This window comes from Propithecus coquereli, unplaced genomic scaffold (genome assembly GCF_000956105.1).
Source record: "Propithecus coquereli isolate 6110/MARCELLA unplaced genomic scaffold, Pcoq_1.0 Scaffold30, whole genome shotgun sequence".
NCBI lineage: Eukaryota > Metazoa > Chordata > Mammalia > Primates > Indriidae > Propithecus > Propithecus coquereli.
The window spans coordinates 3,346,889-3,366,247 of NW_012148619.1; the positions used below are offsets into that span (position 1 = coordinate 3,346,889).

The following is a 19,359-nucleotide window of genomic DNA, read 5'->3' on the forward strand; positions in this document are numbered from 1 at the left end:
ACTTACTCTGATGTAGGAAGATACATTGACCATTATGCTGCTATTAAAAAGGCTTGGGATGATCTCAAGAAATATCTGGAGCCCAGGTGTCCTCGGATGGTTTTATCTCTGAAAGGTACTGGAATGCAGGATCTCTTTTCCTCATTTTTATTACTATTAGTATAAATAGTTTAATTTAAATAACTTTGAATCTCTATCATCTGTACGACTGTGTTAATCCAATCTGTTTATAATTCACTGTTCACATTTGGTCAAGGAAGTAGAACGCCAGTATTGCTTTAGTGCTTCCCCTGTTTTTGCTCAGCCTTGGGACCTCCATGATTATTTACTAGAAGAGAAAGCTGAACTCCTTTTATCCTTATATTTATCCTTAGATTAATATTATTATATCATTAGATCTGTATATAAAGAATATTAAATATTCTTTAATATTTGGAAAGAACCTGGGTGTTGAAGAGACAAGAGTGTCATAATAAGTAAGGAAAACTTTTATCCTTATTTTGACATTTACAGAGTAGTGAAACTAAGATTTGAACTGATGTCTGTTTGGCTCCAGGATCTGTGCTCTTTCTACTATACTATTATTGTCCAACTTCGGGAAGAAATATTAACAAGCTATTTTCATTAATTTGATTTGTTGATTTATTGCCCATGAAAATGCACAGATTACAGATATATTGCTACTTATCTGTTTTATCCTCCAAGTTTTTTCACATTTCTCCACTGAAAGACATTGTATACATCTTTTGATTTTGCTAAGCTAAAATTGTAATCAGTTCTTCTCAAATATTTTCCTTCTGTTAACGCTAAGGACTCTTTTGAAATAGCATTCCTTTTGCATTTCACATTTCCACTGTCATTTTCCTTGCAGATATTACTTTCATACAAATCGTGATTGTATGACCATGTGCTTAAAACTGAATAGCTAGAAGGTAGAGGAAAGAATAATTTGGCAGAGAGAGTAAAGTAGAACTTTGAAGGAAAGTACCCTTGATTAATATTTTTAATAGCTTATTTTCTTACAGGAAAAGAATATTATTATTTACCTGGTATGTGGGGTTAAGTATTTCAAGAGGAAAATAATTCTGAAAATAGGTATTTGGTAGTGATAAGTAAAATAGGGAAGGGCTTACAATAGCTATTATTTATTAAACACAAAGCTAGGCCCTAAGCTAAGTATTTGGCGCATATTAGTCCATTTAATTTGCAAAAATCTTGGGATAAGTAATTACTATTTTTATTTTATAGGTGAGCTACCTAAGGTATAAAACACTGAGTAAGTTGTTTACCATCACAAAACAAAAAACAAATCCAGGATTTGAATGTAGGACAGACTCTCGAGCTATGGTCTTAACATTGATTGAAGGGAGAACAGACCTATCTTATTTTGTTTAGAATGTGTTAGGCCTCTTTAAGAGCTACTCCAAATATTAGGACATTTGGAATATGAAAATGGAGACATGGTTCTCTTCGACACAGAGCGACCAACAAGGGAAGAAAGTAAAGATACAGAACAGCTTCTCTCTGTAGCCTCCCCTTTTTAAATTCCCAATTTGGTATTTCAAGGCTGACTACTTACTATTCTGTACCTAGCGATTGGCAGTGAGGTTGTCAGAGAATTCTTTGATAGCTCCTGTTTTACTCCCAGGCTCCCAGGTACCAGTTCTCTGGGACTTTGTTATGAGTTGGAGTAGGATAAAGGCTCTTTGATACCTACAGTGCTGGGGGTTCTAAGAACTCTGGGTTTGTGAATTGTAGAACTGAGTCAGGAACCTAGCTGCCCACCTCAGGTGCCACGATCCCTGATTCAATTTCAAGAATATAGAGGTAGCAGATAAAAAGGAAAATCAGAAAGCAAATAGGCATTGGTCTTGGGAAAATTTTTATGGAATATCTTGAAATTATGGCATATTGATGTTCTTATCACATATCTTCAAATTTCATATTTACCTTAAGTGTTGGCTTAGAATTTTAGAGCTGAAAGGGATCTTAGGGATCTTTTAGACCAGGGGTTGGCAAACTTTTTTTTTTAAAGGACCAGAAAGTAAATATTTGAGGCTTTGTGGGATACCTGGTTTCTATCACAACTGTTCAACTCAACTGTTGTTGCAGGAAACAGCCATAGGTAATACATAAACACATAGATGTGGTTGTGTTCCAATAAAACATTATTTACAGAAACAGGCAGCAGGCCAGGCTTTGGGCTGTGGGCTATAATTTGCCCATCCCTGATTTATGCTTGTGCCCTCATTCTACAGGTGAAGAAATATACCCAGAGAGTTTAGGTGACTCATGCAAGGTCTCAAAACTAGTAACAGAGATAAAACTCTATAATCTAGCCTTCTCGGCTCCTAGTAAACTTTTCACTGCTTCTTCATATGAGTATCTGAGGGTAGAAAGAAAGTAAATGAATATTTATTGAGTACCCATAAAGCACTTTATTAAACATGAAGTTTTAGGTAATCCTCATTATAATTCTCTGAGGGAAGTGGTATTTTCCCCCTTTACAGGTGAGGAGAGAGGATCGAAGAGGCGAAATAACTTGCCAGAGATCACACAGTCAGTAACTGGTAGAGCCAAGATTTGAACCCTGGTCTGTCTGGCTCCCAAATTCTATCATAGTAGGATGCCTCTTTCAACCTTGATTTTACTGTATTATAAACGTATATTTCCTTATATTTTTGTTTTTGCCATGTCTGTTTGTTGTTTTTGGTTTTGTTTTTACATTTTTCTGTCTAGCTGCTCTCTCTCTTCAAAAAACTCTTGGTTTCTTAATATTGTATGTTAAATGTCTATCATGTAGCATATACCATACAAATATTAGTTTCTTTCCTCATCCAGTAGTTCAGGTAGCTATTCAGTTTGATTCTTTTGTACTAAATTTTCTCTTTTTAAAAATAAACTTCTTATTTTGGAGTAATTTGAGATTTGCAGGAAAGTTGCGAAGATAGTTCAGAGAGTTCTGTATACCCCTTCACTCGGTTTCGGTTACCCATAATATATCCCACCATGGGACATTTATCAAACCAGACGTCTTCATTGGTTCATTACTGTTGACTAAACTCCAGACTTCGTTTGGATTTCACCAGATTTTCCATTAATGCCCATTTTCTGTTGCAAGATACAGTCCAAAACACTACTTTGTACTTAGTTGTCATGTCTCCTTAGTGCACTCTGGGCTGTGACACTTTCTCCATCTTTCCTTGTCGTTTATACCTTGACAGTTTTGACAAAGTACTCCTCAGGTATTTTGTACAAAGTCCCTCAAATTCAATTTGTCTTAATATTTTATTCATGGTTAGACTAGAGCTGGAGTTATGGTTTTTTAGAAAGATTATTGCAGAGTCAAAGTGCCCTTTCATCACATTATATCTGAGGGTACATGATATCACTAATGGTGTTAACTAACATATAGAAATGTGCAGTAATCACAAAGTGAACATGCTCATCATAACACCCTCTAGATCAAGAAGTAGGATATTACCTGTACCTAGAAGCCCCCCCATATTCCTTCCTTCTTGCACAGAGGCAGCTGCTATCCTGATTGTTAATGATATAGAGTAGTTTTCTCTTTTTTGAACTTTATGTAAATTGCATGATTAAGTATGTATTTCATATGAATTATTTCTATTTTGTTTGTGAGAGTCAACTATGTTGTATATAACAGTAGTTTGTTCATTTTTGATGCAGTATAGTACTCCATTATATGAGTACACTACAGTGTATACATTCATTCTACTGTTAATAGATATCTGGGTTATTTCCAGTTCTGGCTGTTACAAATAATGCTATACATTTTTATGTACATTTTTCACTTACAAGTATATTTCTATCGGGTAAATACTCCGTGTTGGGTTTGCTGGGTTATAGTGTGTGCTTATATTAAACTTCAAAAGATGCTGTCAGTTTTTTAAAGTGATTCTACCAGTTTACATTTCTACCAGCACTTTTAATGTTGTCATTCTTTTTACTTTAGCTTTTTTGCTGGGTATGTAGTGGTGGTTTTAATTTGCATTTCCCCGGGAATATACAATAACGACAGTTGTATTTCTAATTTTCCAGTCCTTATATACATTTATTTCTTTTTCTTGCTTTTTTGCACTGGCTAGGGCCTTCATTATAGTGTTGGGGAGAAGTGATGATGGTGGGCATCCTTATCTTTCTGATTGCAAGGGGAAAACTTTTAACATTTCACCGTTAAATAGGATGTTTGCTGTACGTTTTTTGTAGATATTCTTTATCATACTGAAGAAAGTCCCTTCTGATCCTACTTTGGGAAGTGGTTTTTTTGTGTGTTTTAAATGGATAATTGAATTTCTATCAAATGCCTTGTCTGCCTTAGGATCCCAATATGATTTTTCTTCTTCATTCTGTTAATGCAATGAATCGCATTGGTGGATTTTCTGAATATTGAACAAACTTTGTATTCCTGGAATAAACTTACTTTGGTTGTAGTATATCATCCTTTTTATATGTATTGGATTCGATTTGCTAGTAGTTTATTGGGATTTTTTTACATCTGTGTTCATTAGAGAATTTGGCCTATAATTTTCCTTTCTTGCAATGTTCTTGTCAGGTGTTGGTATCAAGGTGATGCTAGCCTGGTAAAACGAGTCGGGAAGTGTTGCCTCTTTTTTTGTTCCCTAGAAGAGATTCCGTAAGCTTGGTCTTATTTTTTTGCTTAAATGATTAGTAGGATGCGCCAGCAAAGCCCTTCAATCCTGGAGGTTTCATTGTAGGAAGCTTTTAAGTTGAAGATTCAATTTCTTTATTACATATAGGACTATTCAGATTTTCTATTTATTCTATGTCAATTTTGATAAGTTGTTTTTCTAGGAAATTGCCCTCTTCATTTCCATTTTCAAATTTATTAACATAAAGTTTTTCATAATATCCTCTTTTTAATGCTTGTTGGATCTGTAGTGATATCACCTTTTCCATTTCTGATATTAGTTATTTATACTTTCTCTCTGTTTTTCTTGATCAGTCTTGCTAGATAGGGGCTAATTAATTTATGAATCTTTTCTAAGAACTGGCTTTTGCCTTTGTCAGTTCTTTATTGTGTGTTTGTTTTTATTTCATTAATTTCTTTGATACCTTCTCTTTGAATTTACTGTGATTTTTTTTTTTTTTTTTTTTTTTTGTCCTGACTTGAGATGATTGGTTAGATTATAGATTTTCAGGCTATCTTGTTTTTCCAAATGACTTTAGGGTCATAAATTTCTCTGTAAGCATATTATTTTGTCCCATAAGTTTTATATGTTATATTTTCATTACCATGCAGTTCAAAGTATTTTCTGATTTCTTTTGATTTCTTCTTTAACCCATGGGTTATATAGAAATGTATTGCTTAATTTTCAAACATTTGAGGATGTTTTAGTAATCTTTTTAATGTAATTTATGTTTTTCCCTGGGATCAGAGAATATGCCTTACATGAGTTCAGTCATTTAGAATTTCTTGGGACAGGTCAGGCTCAGTGGCTCACACCTGTAATTCTAGCATTCTGGGAGGCTGAGGAGAGAGGATTGCTTGAGATCAGGAGTTCAAGACCACCCTGAGCAAGAGCGAGACTCTGTCTCTAAAAAAGAAAAAAAAATATTAGAATTTCTTGGGACTTGTTCTGTGTTCTAGTGTATGATCTATTTTGGTAAATGTTCTAGGTACACTTGAAAAGAATGTATAATCTACAGTTGTGGAGTTCAGTACTGTATACATAATTAGGTAAAATATGTTAATCTTATTCAGATCTTCTGTACTCTAACTATATTATCTTTTTATCTGCTTATTCTATTGGTTACTATGTTAAAGTCTCTCACTATGGTAGGCATAATTCTGAGATAGCCCCCCAAATTCCTACCTGCTAGTATACATGCCCAGTATAATTGCTTCTCCTTGGGGGTACGTGGTACTGTGAATATAATTAATTTCACTCCCATGATTAGGTTATATGATATGAAAAAGGTGAAGGGACTTTGCAGATGTAATTAAGGTTCCAAATTAGTTAAATTTGAGATAATCATTAATCAAAAGGGAAATTGTCTTGAGTGTGCCTCATTTATTCAGATGAACACTTAAAAGGGAATAAGTCATTCTAGAAGTCAGAGAGATTCATAGTGTGTATGTCTTACTGATTTTGAAAAAGCAAACTGGCATCTCATGGTGAGGGCCATGTGGTAGGGAATGGCAGGTGGCCTCTAGGAGCTGAGGGCCTCAACTCTACAACTAAAAGGAATTGAATTCTGCCAACAACCAGAGAGCTTGGAAGACTCTCTCAAGCACAAGATGCACAAGATGAAATAGCAGTCCCAGTTGATGCCATGGTTTCAGCCTGTGGGACCTGAGCAAAGGACCTAGTTGAGTCACACCTGGACTTCTAACCTACGGAAACTGTGAAATAATAAGTGTTGTTTTAAGCTGCTAATATTACAGCAGTAGAAAACTTATACAGCCATTATGACTGTAGATACATCTTTTTCCCATTTTAGTTCTGTCATTTAAAAAAATATATTTCAAGCTGTGTTAGCAGGTACATAAAATTTAGAATTACATATCTGTATAGTGAATTTAATCTTTTTGTCATTACGAAAAGTCCTCCATTAGCTCTAACACAACGGTTGCCTTATATTTCATGTTATTTTAGTAGAGCTATGCTAGCTTTGTTTTCTATATTTACATTAAATGTATCTTTTGTATATAATTTTTTTTTAATTCTGGTCTGTCAGTTTGTTTTTCATTAGATTATTTAGTCTATTCATATTTAATAGATTTGCTAATGTATTTGAGTTTATGCCATGTTCCTATTTATTTTTTATTTGTCCCATCTGTTCACCGTTCCTTTTTTGCAATCTTCTTAATTATGTTTTATTCCATTCCCTGCTCCTTTCTTTTTTTAGTGATTACCCTAGAAATTAAAACATGTTATCTTTGACTTATTAAAGTCCAATAATGTAAAGTAGTATTTTTACCACTTCCTGGACAATGAAAGAACTTTAGAATGCTTTAACGCCAGTTACCTCCCTTCTGCCTTTTGTATTATAATTTGTGTGATTTTAAATTTTTACATATTTAAAATTCCTGAAAACATTATTATTATATATATTTAATATTATTGTAGATTTACCTTCATATTTACCTATTCTGGTTGCTCTTCATTCCTTCTTGGATCTTCATGCTTCCATCTGGGATCATTTTCCTTCCACCTGAAGAATTCCTTTTAGTATTTAGTGTATCTTTTTTCTTCCTATACATTTTATGCCTGTGGTCCCCAACCCCCAGGCTGCAGACCAGCATCGGTCTAAGGCCAGCTAGGAACTGGTCCGCTCAGCAGGAGGCGAGCAGTGGTGAGCAAAGCCCCACCTGCAGCCACAGCCACTCCCCATCACTCTCATCACCACCCGAGTCCCACCCCCTTCAGATCAGCAGCGGCATCAGACCCTCATAGGAGCATGAACCCCACTGCAAGCTGCGCATGCAAGGGATCCAGGTTGCAGCACTCCCCATGGGAATCCAACACCTGATGGTCTGAGGTGGAGCCCAGGTGGCAGCTCACCCAGTCCGTGGAAAAACTGTCTTCCATGAAATTGGTCCCTGGTGTCAAAAAGGTTGGGGACCGCTGCATTATGCCATAAGAAGTAACCTTTTAGTATTTCTTTAAATGAGGGACTGCTGCTGAATTTTTTCAGATTTTGTTTGTCTAAAAATGTATTTATTTCATTGTAACGGTTGAAGGATGTATTCACTGGATATAGAATTCTAGTCAGCAGTGATTTTTTTTTTTTTTCACCACCACTTTGAAGATACCAATTCTTCTGACTTCTGTTTCCACTGAGAATTTAGATGCAGTCTTATTGTTGTTCCTCTGAAGGTAATTATATGCTTTTTCCCTCCTCTGGCTGTTCTGAAGATTTCTCTTTGTCTTTGATTTTCAGCAATTTTCCAATGATGTGTCTTGATGTGATTTTCTTTGTAATTATTCACCGTGGGGTTTGTAGTGCTTCTTGAATCATGGCTTGATGTTTTCATCAATTTCAGAAAAATTCTCTGCTGTTATCTCTTCAAATACTGCTGCTTCATTCTGTTTCTCCTCTCCTTCCAGGATTCCAATGCATGTACCATAGACCTTTCCACCATTTCCTCCCATATGTGTCCTAGATTCTTATTGTATTTTTCCACCCATTTTTGTCTTCTGGCCTAGCTTCCAGTTTGTAATTCCATCTTCAGCTTTAAACCTCTTGCTGTTAAACCCTTTCAGTGTATTCTTAATTTTAGTTATTGTGTTCTTCAGCTCTAAAATTTCCGTTTGATTCATTTTTATAGTTTCTTATTTTTTACTGAAAGTCTCCATCTTGTCATTTAATTCATTGAATTAATATCAATTGCAGTTATTTTTAAGTCCATGTTTACTAACTCCAGTAACTGGACGTATTATGTATTTGGTTCTACTTTCTGTTTTTTCTCTTGCTCTAGTCAGCTCTTGTCTTCATATAGGCCTAGTTTTTCTGATTGATTGCTAGACATAATTTTGAGTTTGGGGATAATGTTATTTTCTTCTGGGGATTTACTCTGGCTTTTAGGAGCAGCTAGTCAAGGGGCAGATCACCTTAATCTAGTCGGGGATTGATTTGATTGGAAGCTTTGTAAGGACTACTCTATTTTCAGTTCATCCTGTTTCTAGAATGTGGTCCTTCAGCATCCTAGTCAAAAAACCCTGGGTTTTCCCAGGTCCTTTTCTCCTTTGTGGACCCTAAACTTCAAGTTTTTTATCCTCAAGCCCTGTGGTACTGCCTAATTGCACAGCTGCTTGGCCTCTCAGCCTCGTGTTTGCTTTCAGAATTGGCAGTTGCCTCAGAAGGTGGTTCCTGATGCCTGGTCAATCTCTCAGGTTTTTCTTCTTCTGGACTCTGCACCCCACCCCACCCCCCAGCCTTCGTAGTTCTCCAGATGTCTTCAAACCAATTTTTTGTTGTTGTTTAGGTTTGGTCCAGCAAACTAGTGGACCATTGCTGGGAATGGATTTCTTCTCTTGGTGTTTGCAATTAATTCCTGCTTTTTAAAGCTAGAATATATGGCAAGTTTACAAATATGCAAAGTAGAATTCAAGTTAATGACCTCTTCATGGCATGAACCTATATACTGTATGTCCTATATTTCCCATTAAGAGACCACATTAAAACTCTTGAGCAACATCAATTTAGAGTACTTCCGAGGGTTTTTGTTTTTTTACGTAAAGCGATATGAATATATTAGATGTAGAAAAATGAGATACATCTTAAAGTTTGTGTTGTAATGTGAAAAAATTATTGTGGATCTCATTCGTGTCTACCTTTCCATATTTTGCTAAGTACCAGTGTTTTCCCTATTGAGAGGAAACGAAGGAATTTGCTTGCTCAGTGCATCAAATGAGTTTTCAGTTGATTTCCCTATGTTTGAGCAATACATTTTAGACAGAATTCACCTGCTCTAAGATTGTTTCATTGGTAAGCAGATAGATTGTATTTCTTCTTAGATTTAAGGCTTTATTTCTTCACAGTTTGCTTTTTTTGTGTATTTGCAGAGGGTGCTCGAGAGGAAGACCTAGATGCTGTGGAAGCTCAGATCGGTTGCAAGCTTCCTGATGATTATCGATGTTCATATCGTATCCACAACGGGCAGAAGTTAGTGGTTCCTGGGTAAGGTTTTCAATGTTTTGGTTTTTTATTTATTTAGAGACAGGGTCTCGCTTTGTTGCTCAGGTTAGACTGAAGTGGCCTCATCATAGCTCACTGCAACCTCATACTCTTGGGCTCAAGCGATACTCCTGCCTAAGCTTCCCTAGTAGCTGGGACTACAGGTGTATGCCACCATGCCTACTAGTTTTTCTGTTTTTTGTAGAGATGGGGTTTTGCCGTGTTGCTCAGGCTTGTCTCAAACTCCTGACCGCAAGTGATCCTCCCACCTTGGCTTCCCAGAGTGCTAACATTATAGACATGAACCACCATGCCTTACCTGTTTTCGTTATTTTTAATAATGCAAGTTATTTTCTAGAATGAAAGTAAATAAATTATATTTGTAGTTGCCCCTCACAAGTTAAAGAAGTATAGGAATTCCCTCTTCCTCCTTACAGTAATGCATAAAACAAAATATAGAGCTTGAATTAGATTTTACCCAAACAAATATGTCTCATAAAAACATCATTTCTACCAACACATCCTTATAGTTAAAATGAAGTCTGATTGGGGGTGGGGATTATGGGACATAGGGTAGTGGCATGTGTGAGTATATTTTAACTAAACTGTTAAAATTCTAGAAGTGTTTATCCTGTTGTAGCCAGGTAAATTGTTTTGGGAGCTGTATGCAAATTCTGTCTACTATACATGTAAAAAGCAATAATTTATTCAGAACTATATATATGAAAGAAATTAAGAGTTTTCTTATATTTAAGCATAGCCTATAATTGAATGATCTATTTATAATTTACTTCTAATAGATGAAGTATTCATTGTGCACGTTTTTGGTAAAAGCAGACCATGTAGCAGCCATCAAAATTCACTTAAAGTTTTAGAAGCTGTCTGCTTTGAATGGGTTTACTTCTTTTGTATTTGTATGCAATTAAGCTATTTCAGAGACTCTGTGCTTGTGAATTGTTAGGGAGAACTTTGCAACGTTCTTATTGGAGCCTGGTGTTCCTTTGTGTGTGAAGAGTCATGTGAGGCTCTGTTACAGTTTCAGATCAGGGCTGAGTGAGTACAAGGAATCCCAGAGATGATCATATTGAGATTACAAAGTCATATTTGAAATCGAATATTGGGCATGGGTCAGAAATAGAAGTCAGTTAGGACTAGATAAGGCTAAGTGATTGGCTGTTTCTTCCTAGTCTGTTTTTCTATTGAACTGAAACTTGGCGAAGTTGAAAAATTATCATATTTCAAGAGCAAACAGGAGAGAACTTTGTTAAAAGAGTTGCCCAGAACTGACACGACAAACAGGTCATGAATTTCAACACAGGAATTTTTATCTATACATGGTCCAAGCATTGAAACTTAGGATAGGAATCTCATCAAGGACCACCAGGTAGTCCTTGATACCTGTATTGCCATCATGTATATGTAGTGAGATTACTTTGTACCTTTTGTATTCCAAGGTTGTGAAATTTGGACAAGGTTTAGGCTGATTTGCATTTATATTGTCTGGTTGCATAGGGTAAGCTAAAGGTCATATCAAGATAAAGGTTCAGAGAATTTGCCCCTTTAAATGTTAAATTAGCTGTATACACATGCGTAGCAAGACACTGGCAAATCAATATATCAGGCAAGGTAGATTCTTGAAAAAAATAAAACTGTATTTTTAAAAGGCTGACATTTAGGCATTTTAGACATTTATTTTTAATTTAAATCAAAATCTTCTTTCCAGTCAAAAGAGTTTGAATTTAATATGTAGAAATTGTATGTCTTGGGTATTCTCAGTTTAGAATTGTCATGTTAATCAGTACTTATACAGTTGCCAATGTGAAATTATTATTCATTGAAAAGATGAAGCACAGCTGTTTGTTTGGCACTGCAATGTATTACATTTCTGAGTCTATATTCTCCTCAGGTTGTTGGGAAGTATGGCACTGTCTAATCACTATCGTTCTGAAGATTTGTTAGACGTCGATACAGCTGCCGGAGGATTCCAGCAGAGACAGGGACTGAAATACTGTCTCCCTTTAACTTTTTGCATACATACTGGTTTGAGTCAGTACATAGCAGTGGAAGCTGCAGAGGGTCGAAATAAAAATGAAGTTTTCTACCAATGTCCAGTAAGTAGGAAGTGTTTTTAAATGTGGCTTTAAGATGCATTCTGATGATTGTATAAATGTATGCATTAGGCATTTTCAGGGTTGTAGAATGGGTATAGAACTTTATGGATTTTAATTACAAACCTAACTAGAGTGCCAGTATTTTGACATAATGGCATGGAATGCCAAAGGAAAATGTTACCGCTGGGCAGACAGTACAAACCAGTGTGTACCTACAGAGGGAGAGCTGTGATTTGTGTTAAGGTATTTTAAGTTTAAAGACTACTAATGAGAAGTTTTTTGTTGAAGTATTTAATTGTAATATATGTTACTAACTTTCTAAAAATTTAGCTTTTGAACATCCTTTGATTCAAGCTCTGAGTACAACAGAAACTTTGTAAATTCTCTTCAGTAGATATTTGACTTGTTAAAAAATGTGGTTCCTTTTTAGGAGACTTTTATGATTTTAATGTAACCGTAGAAAATGTCATAGTATTGGTTTCATTTTTATTTCTTCGGTTCTCAGTAATTCCTTAGTTACATAACCTCACCTTCATTTTTGCCTAGATGTGAACTTTTTACTGAAAAAAAGAATTTAACATGTAATAGAAAATGCTTTTCACAGTTATCTGAGACATGTGACTCCATACAACATTTTAAATATTTAAAAAGCTTACATAGCTTTTCATTTTTTTCAAGCATTTTCACGTGTTTTATCTCATTTTTGACTTGACATCTAAGGTTGGTAGGATGGTGGCTGGGGCTTTCCCTTTACCGAGAGGAGTGACTAACATAGAATTGTCCAGGTCTCTTGACTCAGAATCCAAAACCTTCTCTACTAGGATAACAAGCCATATATCTTCTTACCTCAGCTTTCTCTTAATAATTGTTTTCTTCAAGGATAACTTCCTCATTCGTTGTAGCGGTAATAGCACTACATAAGTGTTTAACTTTTTGAGAAGTGCCTGACATTCTTCTAAGGACTTTATAGAAAGAGCCTTAAACATAGAAGTCATAAGAGCATGAACTGAAAAGTGTGAGGAATATCTGAGCATTGGTTGGAACACTTATATTTATTTTTATCTGTTTTGCCTTGTCTCCAGAGAAAGATACAGATAATGAACAGTGAGAAATTAAGTAAAATGTATTTTTATCAATTGTATTCTTTTTCTTACCTAGGACCAAATGGCTCGGAATCCAGCTGCTATTGACATGTTTATCATAGGTAGGAGAAGAAAAAGTCTTTCTTGTTCCTTCTTCCTACTTGTTTAACAAATTAAGTTGTTTAAAGCTTTTTCAGTTACTTGAGCATCTGGCAATTTTATACTTGTATTTCTTAAGGTTTGCTGGTTTATAAGTACTGCATCTAGGTGCTCATTAGAATAGCTCTTGTACATTGTTTGAATTTTTTTTCTATTTGGAAAAAGCCAATCCCTATACATTCTTCGCTTTTAGGACTCCTCTATGGAACACTGAAAGGCATAGACTTGCTGTGAATATGTATAGTTCCCTTAACACACCACATGCATTTTCCACCAATCACATTAATATAATTGGAGAATAGATATATAAAGCAACTTTTTCTGTGCTAATACTATAGTTAAGATACTAACAAGTCACATTAGAGACCTCAGAAGCAGCAGTCCTCAGAGACCAGTGTAAACTGTGTGCCTCATAAACTCCTTGGTACAACTAGTTTTTCTTGGCCTTAAATATTTCTTACAGGTTTTTGACAACCCTTCAATTTGTATGCGAGTACAGCCCACCCCTTTGCTATTCATCCAGTCTTGTCTTGCTTAGATTTTGCTCACCTAAGAGACAGTTCCTGACCATCCATTCTGCTTTTTAAAGGCAGTGCTGACACGTATTAAACATCCCCATATATTAATAGCAAAGGGTCCTTGTAGGCTAAGTCATCTGTATGTAATTATATCTTCTAATTGGAAATTTGAACAGTGTTATCAGTCTCCATTTGTTCCATACTCTGGCACATTCCAGGTTTGTGGTGTACTTTACAATATCCAGCAGATCTCACCCCTACCTAGTAAGTTATAAAAAGCTTTTAAATTTAGGCCCTAGCATTCAGCTCACTCTGACTCATGTTGGTCTCTGGTTTCTAAGTTAAGCACCGTCTGGAGGTTATGCCTGTGCTTGTTGCCCTCATTGGCATTTTTGCATAGCAGACACTGTTAGAGATGATTGTGGTGGCTCTAGTCCAGCAGTGCTACTCAATTTATAAACTAAAGGCTGCCTAAGCACTAAGGTAAGCTGCTAGCTAGACCCTGTGAGTTTCTCAGTCTTAGTTTGGTGCTCCTCTGACATGGTGTGGAAAACACCACAACTACAGCAGAGTACTAAGGTCTAGTAGTACTATTCTAGTAGCTAGGATTTCTCCTAGGATGGGAGAACAAAGAAAAAGATTTGAAATACACTGAGAAGAGATGAGGTGGGAAATTAATGATGGGAGGAAAGATGAGAAAGCAGCTTCCTTTAACGTATCTTGATAAAACCTCAGTACTATCAGAAATTCTAAAACATGGGCTTATCTTAAAAGGTAAATTACCATGCAATATATAAATTGCATCTTGATTCAACTAAGTTTTACTTTCTTAGAATTTTTGGTAATATACAAGATGGCATCTCCTGGTGTTCAATGCACTATTAATAAGTATTTAAATGGCTCATGCCTATAATCCTAGCACTTTAGGAGGCTGAGGCAGGAGAATTGCTTGAGGCCAGAAGTTCAAGAACAGCCTAAGCAAGAGTGAAATCCCCGTCTCTACAAAAAACAGAAAAATTAGCCAGGCATGGTGGTACATGCCTATATTCCCAGCTATGCAGAAGGCCGAGGCAGGAGGATTGCTTGAGCCTAGGAGTTTGAGGCTGCAGTGAGTTGTGATGAGGCCACTGCACTCTAGCCTGGGCAACAAAGTGAGAGCCTATCTCAAAAAAAAAAAAAGTTAAGAAAACTGGAATCTGTGTTCAGTAAGTTTAATAGTGAATGCTGCCTATTCTGTCCTCATCTTAAAGAACATACTCTGGTATGTATTATAATAAATTAAGGTACATTAAAATACACGAGAGAGACAAAAATGGCGGAGTAAAGGTGACCTCCTGGATTCCTGCTCCCAGAGAAAGAGGCGTGGATCTCGGTCTGCTACACATGAATGGATGGCTCCCCCACAAGAACAGCATTGTGAATCGGCAGAGAATCAGCGTGGGACGCACAAAACAGGAAAAAAAAAAGGTGAACGGGAGATAGGATCGCAAAATCTGGAGAGTGCGAGACAAATGATAGAGACTAGAACGTGGGATGGCTGCGCCCGCCTGGCCAGCAAGTACAGTGGGATCAGACCCACAGGAGAACGTCCTGCTTCCCCACTGATCTCCACACCCACTCAGACAGGGACCTGCCTGAAGTTGGTGCAAAATTGCAGCAGGAGACGTGGGGCTTTGTGGAGAAAACAATAGCGGGAAGCATCTTGAACCCCCCAGAGCTCTGTGCCAGGACTGCACTGGGCAGGGGAGGGACTGGTCTGAGCTACTGCTGGAGGGAGTTAGGAAACAGGTAACTTGCCTCTGGCAGTCAGCGGGACTAGAACAATGGAGGTGAACACAAAGTAGGGGACTCTAACCTGGAAAACGCTGCAGGCGAATAGGCCCGCTCAGGGTGGGTCAGAAAGAGTGAGAGCTCCTACTGAGATTGTGGGAGGGCGACATAAAAGAGACAACCAGGCATCCTGATGACTCACCTCCCCAATCTGGCACCTGCCAACTCCTGAACAGTTGCCCCCAGTGCAAGCACTCTGTGGGCGGGCAGTCGCCATTTTCGGGGTCCACAACCCAGATACTGCTGTGCTCTACAGTGTCAGGCAGCTCCTTTCCCCCAGCCTGGGGACTCTCACAACAAGCTTTGCCCCTACATGACCTATGGTCAACTAGCCAGGCCCGTTTTGATGGGTGAATTCTTAATACTTCCCTAGTCGTGGGACGCTAACACCTGCAGGACTTATAGGTGCTGGGGTGCTGGGCGGACTGGGACACCGCCCCCTCCCCCTAGCCAGCAACTTTCCTGCCGAAAGCAGTAGGCTCCACCCCTGGAGGTCGGGAGAGGCAAGAAAAGCCACCTTCCCTATGTGACTAGCATGAATCCACGGGGCCTTGGCACAGATCAATAGTTGACAGCCCAGTGACTTTGCTCGTCAGACCGGTTTAGATCATCCAGTAGGATCATAACACTGGGGCTGGATTTCCGCATCCAGTGGGCTGCCAACAGTGGGGTTCATGGTCAGGGAACAAAAATCCTGGCAAGAGGCCACTATAGGCTCCCCAAGTAATCCCTCCGATCAGGAGCAGCCTCCCAACTGTGGTAGAAGAACCCCGAACAACATATTAGCGGCTCCCCCTAGCAGCAGATCAAGCAACCGTAGAAGCGCACACATCCAGGCTGTTAGGCAGCAGCTGCAATATGCCTTGCTCCTAAACAGCATATACTGGAACAGAGCCTAAACAGGGCGTGTTACTTTGCAAAGGAAAACTGAAAGGTGGGAAGCAGTGGCTGATCCAGATGGGAAGGACTCAGCAAAAGAACTCTGGAAGTATGAAGAATCAAATGGAAAGCACACCCCCCACGAGGAACACCAGCTCTCTAGCAATTGACATTAACCAAATTCAAAACACTAAAATGACAGAAGAATTTCGAACATGGATTGTAAGAAAACTCAATGATACGCAAGAAAAAAAATGGATAACTAACACAAAGAAAATCTAGAACTTGGAAGAAAAATTCACTAAAGAAATTGAAATATTAAAGAAAAATCAAACTGAACTGGAAATGAAGAATTTATTCAAGGAACTACAAAACACAGTGGAAAGCCTCAAGAACAGGGTAGATCAAACAGAAGAAAGAATCTCAGGGATTGAAGATAACACCTTCCAATTAAATAAGTCAGTCACAGAGATAGAGCAGAGAAATAAGACAAAAGAGCAAAGCCTACAAGAAATGTGGGATTATGTGAAGAAGCCTAACGTGAGAGTTATGGACATCCCTTAGGGTGAAGAAGAAAATCCACAAGGGTTGGATAAGCTATTTGAAGATATAATAGAGGAAAATTTCCCAAGCCTTGCTAAAAATCTAGATATCCAGGTACAAGAAGCTCAAAGGACTCCTGGGAGATTCATTGCAAACAGGAAGACACCACGACATGCAGTCATCAGACTGACCAAAATATCCACTAAAGAGGCCCTTCTATGAGCTGTAAGGCGAAAGAGACAAATAACATACAAAGGAAAGCCCATCAGAATAACGCCAGACTTCTCAACTGAAACCTTACAAGCAAGAAAGACTGGGGCCCCATTCTCACTCTTCTGAAACAGAATAATGCCCAGCCTAGAATCTTGTACCCTGCAAAACTAAGTTTTGTATATGAAGGAGAAGTAAAGGCATTCTCAGATAAGCAAAGACTGAGGGAATTCACGAAGACAAAACCAGCCCTCCAAGAAGTACTCAAAACAGTGCTACACACGGATCAGCACGATAAACATTCACGAATGTAAAATCACTCAAAAACTAAAGATCAAAGGCCAGATACTACAATGGCTCAAGAGAGAAAACAAAGCAACAAAGTTCAACCCAACAGGATGAACAGAAATTTGCCCCACTTATCAGTTCTCTCAATAAATGTGAATGGCTTGAATTGCCCACTGAAGAGACATAGGCTGGCTGAATGGATAAATACACACAAGCCAAGTATCTGCTGTCTTCAGGAAACACATCTAACCTGCAAGGATGCATTCAGACTCAAGGTGAAGGGGTGGAAAACAATATTTCAAGCGGACAGAAGCCAAAAGAAGGCTGGCCTGGCAGTTTTGATGTCAGATAACTTAGTCTTTAAATCAACAAAAGTAATGAAAGACAAAGAGAGTCGCTACATAATGGTAAAGGGTACAGTTCAACAAGAAGACATAACAATTCTAAATATGTATGCACCCAACTTAGGTGCACCCAGATTCATAAAGCAAACTCTACTTGATCTAAACAAAATGATAAACAGCAACACCATAATAGCCAGAGACTTCAACACCCCACTGACAGCACAGGACAGATCCTCCAAACAGAAAATTAACAAAGAAATAATGGACTTAAACAGAACTCTAGAACAAATGGACCTGACTGACATTTACAGAACATTCCATCCAAAAACCACTGAATACACATTTTTCTCATCAGCTCATGGGACATTCTCTAAGATTGACCATATCCTAGGTCACAAAGCATGTCTCAAAAAATTTAAAAAAGTAGAAATTATACCATGTATCTTCTCAGATCACAGTGGAATGAAATTATAAATCAACCCCAACAGAAACTCTCATCTCCACACAAAGTCATGGAAACTAAACAACCTTCTGCTGAATGATTATTTCATAAATGAGGAAATCAAGAGGGAAATCAAAAGATTCTTTGAACTAAAAGACAAAGGAGACACCAGTTATCAAAATCTGTGGGACACAGCTAAAGCAGTCCTGAGAGGAAAGTTTATTTCCATAAATGCCTATATCCAAAAGACAGAAAGATCACAAATAGACAACCTAATGAATCATCTCAAAGAGTTGGAAAAAGATGAACAGACTGACCCCAAACCCAGCAGAAGTGAAATTAATAAAATCAAATCAGAACTTAATGAAATTGACAATAAAAACACTATACAGAAGATTAATAAAACAAAAAGTTGGTTCTTTGAAAAAATAAACAAAATTGACACGCCTTTGGCTAGACTAATGAAAAGCAGAATTCTAACAAGCTCCATCAGGAACGAAAAAGGTGAAATTACAACTGATGCCATGGAGATACAAGATATCGTTTATGAATACTACAAAAACCTTTATACACTTAAACTGGAAAATGTGGAGGAAATGGACAAATTTTTAGAAATACACAGCCTCCCTAGGCTCAACCAGGAAGAAATAGAATTCCTGAACAGACCAATATCAAGTACTAAATTGAAACAGCAATAAAAAATCTTCCTAAAAAGAAAAGTCCCAGACCAGATGGTTTCACATCCGAATTTTACCAGACCTACAAAGAAGAACTGGTGCCTATCCTGTAGGAATTATTCCACAACATCGAGAAGGGTGGAATCCTCCCCAACACATTTTATGAAGCCAACGGAACCCTGATACCAAAACCAGGAAAGGACGCAACAAAAAAGGAAAACTGCAGACCAATATCCCTTAAGAATATAGATGCAAAAATTCTCAGTAAAATCCTAGCAAACCGAATTCAGGTGCTTATCAAAAAAATAACCCATCATGACCAAGTGGGCTTCATCCCAGAGATGCAAGGATGGTTCAACATACGCAAATCTATAAATGTAATTCACCACATAAATAGAGGCGAAAACAAAGACCCTATGATCCTCTCAATAGAAGTAGGAAAAGCATTTGACAAAATTCAACATCCTTTTATGATAAGAATGCTTAACAAAATAGGTATAGATGGGGCTTACCTAAAAATGATACAAGCCATATATGACAAACTCACAGCCAACACCATACCAAATTGGGAAAAATTGAAAACATTCCCACTTAGAACTGGAACCAGACA

General features: G+C 37.5%; 1 protein-coding gene across 1 annotated transcript in view; it reads left to right on the plus strand.

Annotated features, from left to right (window-relative positions):
- FBXO3 (F-box protein 3) overlaps nt 1–19,359 on the plus strand; it is a 39,384-nt gene that overhangs the window by 6,358 nt on the left and 13,667 nt on the right. The window contains 4 exon segments of the mRNA XM_012649643.1: nt 1–115; nt 9,555–9,669; nt 11,573–11,777; nt 12,936–12,981. Coding sequence (XP_012505097.1) covers nt 1–115; nt 9,555–9,669; nt 11,573–11,777; nt 12,936–12,981 — 481 coding nt within the window.